We start from the raw sequence: 12,592 nt of genomic DNA on the forward strand, positions 1-12,592 counted from the left end.
CTCGTTTTCATTGAAACAGTTCTTTCTAATTAACACCAAGGCCACTGCTGACTAGACAAAGAAACATCAGTTTGCCAGCCAGGTTTTTCGTTCACTTTTGGTGTCATGCACCTGGAACGTTTTGAGGTTGGCAAATTTTCACTGGGAAATTGTGACATCCAATTGTGACTGGAACGCAGCATAACAAAGGACGTTATTTAGTTTAATTATGGGAAATGTAGGATCCACTGTTTTTGAAGCGTGACCCATACTAGAGACAAATGCAGCAGCTAAGTGAGCCAACTGCTTTTGTGTATTTGTTCCATGTATTTGTGTACTAGTTATGCTATGTTGTTTTTGTATTGTGTATGCGTGTTTTTGGACTCCCTTGAAAATGAGATGCTGCATCTCAAGGGGCTATCCACTAATAAACTGAAATTAAATTGAAATTGAAATAAGCTGTGTACAGTAGCTTGGAACTCGGAAATATCCGACCTCCAACTACAAAAAGTACAACTGAAGTTCCTACTTCTGAACTCCTTGATGGCCGACCGTTTAATTAACACCAAGAGTACTGCTGAGGGTTCAAGTGCGTGCACGCTTGACAAAGAGACCTCAGTCTGTCACAGTCAGCCATGTTTTTCTCTCTGTTGATCTCTCTGCTACTGCTGCTTCCTGTGTCTTTGATTTTGAAATCCTGACAGCAGGACACAATCCTTTTTGGACAGCAAATATTTTAGTGTACTGAACTGGATTCTGTCTGAAAATTTGGCAGCATAATCAGGGTTTATATTGTTTACCAAACAGGCAGCAAAAATATGAAACTGGGTCACTGGATCTGGACAAACAACTTTATTTCTGGTAATGCATCTATACACTGTACATTCAGTCACTGTAGTATATAAGCATAGCTATTTTCAAACATAATCTCATAAAGTCCTTTACTTTACAATATAGTCCGTGTCGTGAGAGAAGGGGAAGGGCGTCGTTGTAGGAGGGATGAGGAAAAAGGCGTGAAAAGATGAAGGAAACAAGGGAGATAGATGAATACGCCAAGCTTGGTTTTCATACTGTATATGTGGCATTAATAAACGGGAAAGCTTACATTTACCTCTTACATAAAAATAGTTCTAGACTTGTAAGGTTTATATAGTATTAGCAGCAGCATAGGGCTAAAAAGATACATGAGGATGAGGGGGAAACAACCTGCAAGGTGGCGTAGTCAAGTGTGTGTAGGTCTGCTATCTGATACTGAACATACTGTTAAAAATATATATGAACTGGTGAAAAAAGCCATTCAATATAAAGACTCTACAGTAAAAAAAAGAAAAGAAATGGATTAACATTTGTATGTAGGGAATATTCTCTTACGCACTGCATTAACTCTTTTTGAAACATCTCAGTTAAAACACAAATTCAAAATCAAAAACAAAAAACAAGACAGCTATTGTAAGAAAAGATTTCTTTTTGAAAAAGGAAACACCATGTACATATATTATACAATATTGTAAATGAAAAAAATATTTACATTTGTAAATTCTTATTCAAATCTTCACACTGGCTAGTATTTGCCTATTAATATGGACTGTTATTGCTGCTTTGCTGTCCATTATTTAGCAAAATGATCCTTTAGAAAACGAGACGTTGTTAAACTGCTTTTTTCTTTTACCGTGGGAGAGCGAAGAGCCAATGTTGTTATCATCTCCCTTCTTTTGTAGAAAACCATGAGTAAAGTAAACTACACACAGGCTGTCAACTCTTTTGAGTGTAAAAACAACTACAAAATGTACCAATTTTAGGTCCGCCAAAGTCGCAGACGCAGTGTTGTTCTGAGCAACATCAGTGATGTTCGATAAGAAAAGGGCCTTTAACATAATGCCCTCTTTATTATCCTCGACATGTCTGCCGCCTTGGGACAAGTCAACAAACTGGGAATAAACACTTAAGTCTCTATATACAAACCAAAGTAACAATTCACTGAAGCAAGTGGCTTTTCAAGATCTTCTATAAAAATTGTTTGAACATGCATATCATTGATTTCAAATAAAGGAAAAAAAAATACTCATTCAGAAATAAAAAAGCCTTAAGCATTCTAGCATTTGTTCAATTGTTCTCTGCATTTTAAAAAGAAAACATGTTTGTAAACTGGTTGGTTTTAAGAATACTGATAAAAAGAGCTGCTGAGCGAGTGAGGGGCTTTTAATTTGAAACCTGCAAACAGGAAGTTGATGAGAGGCCCAGCCCCAACAGCTTCCTCATCAGTTTTCCTACTCTGGAAACCTTTTGCCCACGTCCAGGCACTTGAGGTTGTCCAGCATTGCATTTTAATTTTTTTTTCTTCTTTTGGTTTTTGCAAGTGTGAAGTTTTTACTAAAGAACAATATACGGCGTGTTGCTTCTTTTTTTAATTACCTTTTCCTCTTCTAAATAAGACAAATTGCTTTATATTGCATAACACAATAAAATCCTTACATGTACAGCATCGATGCCCAATAACTGACTATATGTGTGGCAAACCTTCTCAAATTTCATGCATAAAGAAAATATGAGTTTTGAACATAACAGACAAGCAGTAAAATATCTCCACGTTTAAAACAACATCAACAACCAAAGGAAAAATAGCATTAACTCAATGTACATTCTGATTGCATTGTACCCACTGTGTGACGGCAGATTCACGGCCTCTGCCTGCTGAATAAAATCTCATTTTATTGTCTGAAGGTGACTTTTTGTTCAAGCTCAACAATTCATGTTACATGTTGCAAACCAAGTTTTGACAAATTTGTTGTGAGTTGTAACTGTAATCTGTTATAATTATATTACAAAAATAAAAATAAAAATGGGAGAATGCGCTGCCCGTAACTTTCCAACAATTCCAGACTGCATCAGCAAGCAAGAAGTGGAGCCTTTTTTCTTCACGTTTATTTACAATACTTTGCCTTTAAGAAAACAGTTTTTATTCGAAATGCATAATATCAAACAAAATGCTTACTGGGTTTATATGGTAGCAGTCGTGTATAAAGATGATATTTTCAAAGTAAGATTGAAGACAATAGTAGGAGTACAATGCATTATACCAGTATTTTGTTATGACAAAGTGCGATTCATTATTGTAAAGTTAAAAAAAAAACAACAACATATATTCATATTTACATACCTTAATTTAATTAAAATGAACATTTTTTTTGTGGTTCTTGCTAAGGTTGCCCTGTCCAGTCCACTATGATTTCATACACAATGGTTCTGATTGGTTCTGGAGTAAAAACATGCCGGATTTTCATCACTCAAACGGCCACACACACATCTGGAGTTTTTTTATCTTTATAAGATAAAGACTTCAGGGTTTTAACCCAAATGCTTAAAATAACATATGGCAACCAGTGTGTGTGTGTGTGTGTGTACAGAGACTGTAGGAAATTGTTATTGATCATCCAAAAGGTGCCTTTAACACAGCATGTTTTTACTTCTAATTCCCAATGCAGGGTTTTATCCAGAGAGAGAAAGATATCACCCTGCAGCTTGGAGAAATTAGAAATCAGAGATTTTATAAAACAACAACGGGAGGAAACGGCGAGGTCGACCTTGATGGTTTTTCCTTCTGTGGACTGCGATGGCTTCCTGAAAAAAACCGACAAAACCACGGTGGCACTGTGGAAAGTTCATTTACTTGTTTTGTTCATCTTCTAATTTATTTGTATCTTTTATATTTTCAAACTCCAAAAGCACAGAGAAACAAAGAAAGTCTTTTTTTTCTTTACATATCGCTATGTAGTCTCTTAAATAGCTTATAATGTGCTCAAAACCCTCCATCTTCGTCACGGCGAGGGACGGCGGTGGAGGCTTTTTTTTCGGGAACTGGGAGTTAAATGTGTCCTCCTGGCCACACCTCTCTAACACCTCTCAACAGCTGATCACTTTCAGCATTTCTTATCACACGTCTGTCCAAAAGTCTCACCGCCTGTTCCTGTCAGAGGAAATCCATATCTTGTGCTATACATCCATTTTTCTTTCGTTCTTCACGATCCACTTTTCAGTTCTGTGAGTTTGGAAGGTGCGAGCCAGTGCTTGATTTAGAAACACGCGTTTCCTTGTTGCATCATTGTGCTATTTCCAGTCTTCAAGAAAACCACTCACTTGACTTTTCGTGCGCATGGACGAGGACACAGGCCCTCGTTTCTTCTCTCTGTCTCTGGGTGAATGGTGAGAGTCTTTTATTTTTGTGTTCTGGAGGGCGAGCATGATGGGCAATGGTGCGATGTGGCCGGCCCCGGACTCCTGGTGTATTTATGGTCAGATGTTGGGGATCATGGCAATGGCGAGGGGAATAGTCCGGCGGTGACATTGGCTCCTGGGTTAGTTGACAGCTGGCGTGTCCTTGGGCGTCCCCTCCTTGTCGCTGTTGGATTTGGGCCAGAGTTGCTGCTGTAGCTCCTTCACCACCCTCTCCAGGTGCTCCCTGGCCTCCCGCTCCTGCAGCAAGTCGGCTCGGAGCTGCTCGCGGTCGGCCTCGGCATGCTGCAGCTTCATCTGGAGGTCCTCGATCTGGAAAACACATGACAGGAAACACCTGAAATCACACCGCAGAAGACATCTGACAGGACTGCAGCTGGATGACTCTGAGCTGTTTAAATACACTGCTTATGGAAAATTTCATTCATGTCGGATTGACCATAACTGACTTGTAAATAACGTTCACGCAACATCCGATGACCTGAAGTTTTTCCCATCTCTTCCACTTGTCCCATAGGATAAGAACATGGCGATCTCTGCACGACAGAATGTGAATGTGATGTTTGTTTAACTGGTCTTTGTCCCTGGATTGTTTCAGTTTCTCGGTCTGGTTTCTGGTCTTAAAACCCCTCTCTAACATGCAAAACAAGATGTTTTTATTTTACTATTTCTGCCAAGTTCCGAAAGTCTAAATAGTTAAAACATATATACAAAATTCCAAAGTCGACTGCAGTCTCTGCAGGGAGGTCCACAGATGCAGCTGGAGAGCATAACCTCCCTCTTGTTTTGTCTAATCTGCATTTCCCATGGTGCCTGAGGGAAGTCGACGTCTCTTCCTGTTTTCCTTTTGGAGGGGGGCTTATCATACGTCTGTGCACTTGGGGCTACGCCCATTTATTTTTGACTGGGGAAGAGGAAATGTGTTTTTTTTTTCTTCCCTTCTGCTCCTCTGACCTTCAGAGTATTTGAGACAGTGAAACTCTGAAACACTGCAATTACTCGGAGGGTGTTGACACAATCAAGTGTGATGACTTTCTGCCATCACACTTGCAAACTTTGGACTATTAGTGTCTGTCTACATGCACGGCCTTGTTTGGCCTCTTATGATAAAATATTTTAAGCCCAAGGACTGATTAATTGACAGATTCTCGACAGATACTCTTCACAAGCTCCGTTGAGCTAACTGACCTGTGCAGAGTATTTTGCGCGGAGACGTCCGGCCTCACAGCCTTTATCGCAGACCCTCAGCTGCCGGGCCTGCTCCAGCTCCCGCTTCAGACGGATCCGCGACTCGTTGGCTTCCTTCATTTTCTTCTCGCTCTCAGCTCGCAGGCGCTCGATTTCCTTCCTCAGGTTTCGCTTCGCCTCGGTTGCCTCCCGCAGCTTCTCCTTCTTGGCCACCCGCAAGAACTCCAACTCCTGGAAAGAAGAGATTGTAGGGGTTAGCGCCGAAGAGAGGGACTGTCCAATGTAATTTGTCCCACGCTGCTTATGCAACTGCTGTGAATGCCGGTGGATTTGTCTGACACGTGGCTGTTTACCTTGAGCTGTTGACACCTGAGAGCAGTCACTGGTTAAAGCAGGCTGCAGTGTCCATGTAAGTGAGACTGAGCCAAGTCGGGGGTTAGGACAATGTGTGGGCTGACAGAAGTTAGGCTTCCTTCCTCTGAATCACTGAAAGACTGTGTGTGTGTGTGTGTGTGTGTGTGTGTGTGTGTGTGTGTGTGTGTGTGTGTGTGTGTGTGTGTGTGTGTGTGTGTGTAGTGGTGAAACGCCCAACTCCTACTTATGGGAACACAGCAGTTGGGACAAACATGTCTATCATCAAGCTTTGTTGGTTCCTACAAAAAGTGTGAAAAGAAATTTTTTTCCAGTACACCCTTCTTTCTACACAGGCTTTACATTGGATCTCTTCAGTAACATCAGGGTTAGGGTTAGTTCAGCTAAACAGAGCAGGAATTATACCAGTGGCTTGTTTTAAAATAACTCTTCATTTAGCGTTTACCACAGGTCGTTTGGATTTGTGTTGCCCCCCCCCCCCCAGCTCCTCTGAACACTGATGGAAAGTGAAAGTGGAATGCTGTCGTGCTGGAAATCGCTTTTCTTTGCTCAGGATGCATTTTGTGTTGCTCACCCACACAGACTCCTTCGTCTGCTGTTTTTTGTTCTGAGTCCAAGACTAAAAATAAAAATGGAAGTCTGGCCTTTCCCTTTGCAGCAACATCCGCTCTCATTGTTAGCACTTGCCAACTCATGCTAAGCTTTGCGGACAGAGATAATGACTTCTAATCCACTTCACATTTTGAAGCCTGAGCTGAAGTAATTTCCTCAGTGTGCCAACTTTGAAAAGTTTCTGTCTAATCTTATTTCAAGAATGTACGGGGAAGCTTTAGGTTTGTATGTGTTGTCACGGGCAGCTACGGTTGGGAAATCCCTTTTCTATCAGCCAGCAGTGATGGTGCATTCACTTAAATGAAATCATATACTATGTAAATATAACATATCAGTGTGAGAAGAGAGACACTTGTGACCCCATCCACACTAATGCGTTTTGTTTTAAAACAAAGACCTTTTGGTACATTTGCACCTGTCCAGACTACAACAGTGAAAACAAACACCTAAAACGGAGACGATGCTAGTGACAGAGTTTTTGATTTAGTATTTTTATTAAAACATTTTGTACCATGCTAATAATACTTAGGCTATAGCCTACAATAGTAGGCTACTACTGTGTATGTCGCTGTAATTACTTTGCGACGACTCCCAGTCTGTTTTCCGTCGCCATAGCCGCTTTTAACTCGTGTGTTACATACAGTAACAGTCCAGGCTCATTATTGGTCCATGCAAAAAAATATCTGGTGTGGTTCTTCGTCTGTATTACTTTATTCTTTTGCCAAATCATCTATAACTACAGAATAGACCATCTGCTTCATGTTTACACCGGCACCTAGTGTACATGGCCACTCAATGTGCATTTTCAGTCTTTTTAATGTAGACAGAGATCAACACTAAAACGCAGCTAAAATGCTGGTGTGGACGGAGATCATATTCGTTTCAAAACTCGAGTAGTGTGGATGGGGCCTTAATCACTGGGGTTGTAGATCTAACCACTGATGGCTATCAGGTTGTCGCTATGGGCACCAAAGGCAACACATTCATAAGTCATTGTTTGTATGACTGTTCAATTATTTGCCCACAGCATAATCACAGTTACTCAGACACATTTGACCGGCTGGTGGACTTGAATGCCACAGAGGTTAGTTTGGGTTAAGCAGTGTGCTCATAAATGTGGTATAATGATTTAAAATCTTTTTCAAAATGTCTTTGGCAGAGCTGTTCTCTAAGCTTCTGGGACAAATGCAAGTTCCAGCCGGGTGTCAGGTCACGTCAGGTCACAGGTGGCAGGTCAAGGAGCTACTCTTTCCAGTCTCTGACGAGCATTAAAAAGAGACCCACTTTTATCCATTCAAGCCTTAAGTAGGTCAAGTGTCAGACCGAGGCAGAGGTCAAGTTTGTGACTTGGTGCGAGTGTGTTGCTGTATTTTGTCTCTCTTAATGAATACGTCATGTGACATTAACCATACCTGCTGGAGGCTGCGCTTGGCCTGCAGGGCCGACCCTAACTTTTCCTCCTGCTTCACTCTCATCTTAACAATCTCGTGCAGAAACTTCTCCTTCGACTCCTTGGAGTCCAGTCCGCTGTCCAGCGCCTGCCTCAGGCTCTCCAACTCTGACTCCAGCCCCAGTTCTGGAGGGGCCGGCAGTGCCGGGACAGGTGCAGCCACAGGGGCGCCACCCTCGGCCGATGTGACTGTGCAGATGGGCCCCTGGGCGCCGGGCGAGCTCAAGTCCTTGGCTGAGCTGCTGGACGAGGTGAAAGATGGCGACGACAGGGAGGACAGGGACGAAGTGACTGTTGGGAGAGACCAGAGACATGAGCAAGGTTGGGATTAACTGAAGTCTCTGCAGATGTCATGACAAAAAACAAACAGTCAACACATCTAGTTGCTGGTATTGAGTTCTTTGCTTACATTCGTCACGGCTCTCCACTTCGATCTCCACCTCAGAGTCTTTGTCGTCCTGAGGCAGTGGGGGCTTGCTGGCAGCTGAGGAAGAAGGGCATGGGGCCTCGGCCACTGGGGGTGGGAGCTCCCCTGTGGCTCTTCTCTTGCGAGCCCTGGAGTTGCCGTTGGCGCCCTCACCTGGGGGTTCACCTCCACTTGGGTGGGAGGTGCTGGGTACCGAAGGAGACATGGGGCCCACCTTCCCCAGGGGCAGTGGTGTAAGGGCGACGTTGGGGGCCACAGCTTTCTCCATGCTCTTGTAGTTGTAGAAGCTTAAAAAGGAAACCACACAGTTTAACTGCATATCTCGTGATGTGTACGTGCAGAAACCTAAACCAAGATCACTTAATTAACGAAAGCTGAATTCTGCATGCAAGTAAACACAGCCAGTGCCATGTTGTACAGTCCAACGTGAACAGCCTATGCCAACCAGGGGAGAGAAACATTCAAATAAAGTGCCTGCAGCTCTTTCCTCCCACTTAATGACAAACTGGGCCAGATCCACTGTGATATGGTGCAGCCTGCACTGACATCGCCATGCCAATTGAGTGCCCACAGAATGAGTGTGTGTCAAATGTGTGTGAATGATGGAGTGTGGGAGACTGTGGTACAGTCAGACTTGACCTCTCTGACACCAGCCCACCCAGACAAGTGAGAGAGCATGCTGGGAGCTCGTCAGATCCAGCTGAACAAAATCGCTGTCGTATCATACAGTAAAAGCCTCTTCTTGATGTTTCATTGTTTGGAATTCATTTTCAGTGAAGTGGTGTTTGGTTAGAGTGTCCTCCATTTTGGATCTGCACTGTGCTGGGCTCACCTGTCTCTCAGCAGGGCCAGGGGGTGACTGGAGGGCTCCTTATCACCAGCAGAGATGTGGGGGGACCAGGGTCTGAAAGCTGAGGGCCTCTGTCTAGGCTGGATGCAGTTAAGCCCCTTAAAAAAAGAAGATGTGATAACAATTAAAATCACACGTAATAAAGAAATGACATTTAGTGATGATACAAGCAGAGAGCTCAGTTAGGAACGGATATCCTCTGAAATGTTCATGCACTGTTTTACCTTACTTTGAGAGCCAGAAACATGTAATTCCTTTTTCATTTAACAAAGATAAGCAACATTTATCACATTGTGATATTTTGTCCATAATGTCAGTATACTGAATAATATTTCTTTATCTCCTTTCCTTAAACCTGTATAGTCTGTCACCTGGCCTGTCGAGGCAGTTACTGGCAGTTCTTCCATCATGATTTTCTCTGCATTTGGTTGTCTAATTTCAGCGCACAATTTTAGATCCACAAAGAAGTTCTGTTGGATTCTGAGCGACTAAGGCCATAACTTAGAATCACTGCAGATGTTTACTCATCTAGTTTGAAAGCTCTCCATTCCCAAAATAAAAATAAAAAATAAAAAGGCATTTACTTATTAGCATTACGACGTGCTGTAGGCTGCGGACGGTCCATATATATTAAAAGTGTGTGAATACGTCTGTCGTTGAAGAGTATGCTGCCATTCTAACCGTATGTCCAAGGCAGTTTTTTTTTAGGGAATATTGATCTTCACAGGGGACATCCATCATTATATTGTGGTTATATTCTGTTACACTGCTGTCTCAAACTCCAGCTCAGTAAGTGAATCGTGGCGTCTATAGTTACCCCCTCTCTCAGCACGGCATGCCAAGTCTAAATTTAAGCGCTACCCTCACCCGAAAACTTCTGTATAATATTACATGACATCTCATCTCATGCATCATCATTCTCATCATCAGCATCAACGTCTCCTTCCTGAGCTGAGCGACACTGACCTTATTGGAGGCGGACAGGGACTGGAGCCAGTCGTGCTGCTTCTCCTTGTCAGCCAGCGGGGACTGCGACGGGAAGTCTTCATATTTGGACTTCTTGATCGGGATGGGATCAGATGTCTGGGAGAAAAGAAGAACATTTGTTGATCAGGACTACATTCAGTCTGCAAAGAGAACAAGTAGCACAAGGCTGAATGTACACAAACACATCCAAGACGATTATTTCTCCCATGCAATGGAAATGCACCAAGAGCTGGCCACTTGGCAGGTGACTAAGGGCTGTCACAATTAAAAGTGAACTAAAAATGCACCTAATAGTGTCAAACAGACTGATTACTGTATGTGTGTGTGTGGATGCCTGATAGGGGAGTTCCAGCAGAGGTGTGCGATTAAATGATAGGTGTGGCGTTCACTTTGAGTATATCTTTCCCCACACACATACACAATCCAGGTTATAGTAATGTGTTACACACACATACACAATATAGCTAGGTGTGTTTGCTCATGACCAGCCAAGAGGTGACTGGGGCAGTGTGTGCGTGTCATACACAGATAGACCCATACAGACAGACAAGTAGAGGTTTGTTTCTCTTTCCCCCGTGAGGCTGGCTTTGTGGCTATGAGCTCAGCCTCTCCAAGCTGTGGCTGTCACTAGCCTGCCTGCCTACACACACACACACACACACACACACACACACACACACACACACACACACACACACACACACACACACACACACACACACACACACAGCATTTGCAATGTATTTCTGATTGAACAGAGTGTATGTTTTAGACTTCATGATCTTACAGATAGACTTAAAAATGGACCATCCCACAAATGTGACATTCTGTGAGTTATATAATATTTGTATTAAATGGAAATGCAAAAACACGTCCTTTAAATCACTATTCCGCAGCAGCCAAACATATAGAGGAAAACTACATGATTAGTCCTGACTACTAAAATGAAGTCCAACTTTCTTTAATTCTGAAATTATCATACATGTTCTATGTTTTCACTCGTTCTTGGTGTTTAGAGGTCATGTGTTGGAGTGGAGGTCACATATGTGATGCAGATCTGGGCTGGCTCTGATGAACAACCGATTTTTCTAGAGGGGATATATTCACTCTCGCTCTCCATCTCTGGTTCACTTTGCGGTGCTCTCTCGCCCTTATTTTCTCTCTCGGAGGATCTCCCTCAGGAATCCACAGCGTTCGGGCAGCAAACTGCTGTAGTGTGCAGGAGTGGGCAGGACACGCCATCACACACACACACACACACCCACACACCATGCGTGGTGTCAACAGGTGGTCATTTGCAACAGGGTTAGATACTCTCTCTCTGCCTCTCTCGGCCATGTTGGCAGTGTGTCATGCTGTGCCACATGTCTGTGTAATCAGAGCTGGTCTCCCAGGAAAGCAGCGTGGCTAGACGAACAAATACTGCCGGGGCCTGCCGACGTGACAGCTGTCCTCGATCCACCATGGTCCTGATGTACAACTCAATGACTTTCAATGATTTTCCATGACGACGTCAGAGTGCTTCTAAGACTATTTCTGAAGCTCTCTAGGTAGGTAGGTAGGTAGATAGATAGATCCATATATATACACACACGTGCTGGTCATATAATTAAAATATCACCAAAAAGTTGACTTTATTTCAGTAATTCCATTCAAAAAGTGAAACTTGTATAATGTATACATTCATTCCACACAGAATGATATATTTCAAGTGTTCATTCCTTTTAATTTTGATGATTATAACTGACAACTAATGAAAACCCCAAAATCAGTATCTCAGAAAATTTTAATATTGAAGACCCCTGGTGCCACACTCTAATCAGCTAATTAACTCAAACTTAAATGGTCTCTCAGTCTAGTTCTGTAGGCTACACAATCATGGGGAAGACTGCTGACTTGACAGCTGTCCAAAAGACGACCATTGACACCTTGAATAAGGAGGGCAAGACACAAAAGGTCATTGCTAAAGAGGCTGGCTGTTCACAGAGCTCTGTGTCTGCTGGAGTCAGTGCTTCAAGAACCACCATGCACAGACGTATGCAAGACATGGGTTTCAGCTGTCGCATTCCTTGTGTCAAGCCACTCTTGAACAAGACACAGCGTCAGAAGCGTCTCGCCTGGGCTAAAGACAAAAAGGACTGGACTGCTGCTGAGTGGTCCAAAGTTATGTTCTCTGATGAAAGTAAATTTTGCAATTCCTTTGGAAATCAAGGTCCCAGAGTCTGGAGGAAGAGAGGAGAGGCACAGAATCCACGTTGCTTGAAGTCCAGTGTAAAGTTTCCACAGTCAGTGATGGTTTGGGGTGCCATGTCATCTGCTGGTGTTGGTCCACTGTGTTTTCTGTGGTCCAAGGTCAGCGCAGCCGTCTACCAGGAAGTTTTAGAGCACTTCATGCTTCCTGCTGCTGACCAACTTTATGGAGATGCAGATTTCATTTTCCAACAGGACTTGGCACCTGCACACAGTGCCAAAGCTACCAGTATCTGGTTTAAGGACC

The 12,592-nt window shown here is 43.1% G+C and overlaps 1 protein-coding gene across 1 annotated transcript in view; it reads right to left on the reverse strand.

The window, feature by feature from the left end:
• Nucleotides 1-816: 816 nt before the first annotated feature.
• skia (v-ski avian sarcoma viral oncogene homolog a) overlaps nucleotides 817-12,592 on the reverse strand; it is a 71,218-nt gene continuing 59,442 nt past the window's right edge. Inside the window, exons 2-7 of the mRNA XM_046056176.1 lie at nucleotides 10,075-10,191; nucleotides 9,091-9,206; nucleotides 8,241-8,545; nucleotides 7,794-8,122; nucleotides 5,398-5,628; nucleotides 817-4,521 (exon numbers count right to left, since the gene is read on the reverse strand). Of these exons, the coding sequence (XP_045912132.1) occupies nucleotides 4,333-4,521; nucleotides 5,398-5,628; nucleotides 7,794-8,122; nucleotides 8,241-8,545; nucleotides 9,091-9,206; nucleotides 10,075-10,191 (1,287 nt within the window). The 3' untranslated portion in view covers nucleotides 817-4,332. The remainder of the gene's footprint in view (nucleotides 4,522-5,397; nucleotides 5,629-7,793; nucleotides 8,123-8,240; nucleotides 8,546-9,090; nucleotides 9,207-10,074; nucleotides 10,192-12,592) is intronic.

Source organism: Micropterus dolomieu, linkage group LG08, assembly GCF_021292245.1.
Source record: "Micropterus dolomieu isolate WLL.071019.BEF.003 ecotype Adirondacks linkage group LG08, ASM2129224v1, whole genome shotgun sequence".
NCBI classification, from domain to species: domain Eukaryota; kingdom Metazoa; phylum Chordata; class Actinopteri; order Centrarchiformes; family Centrarchidae; genus Micropterus; species Micropterus dolomieu.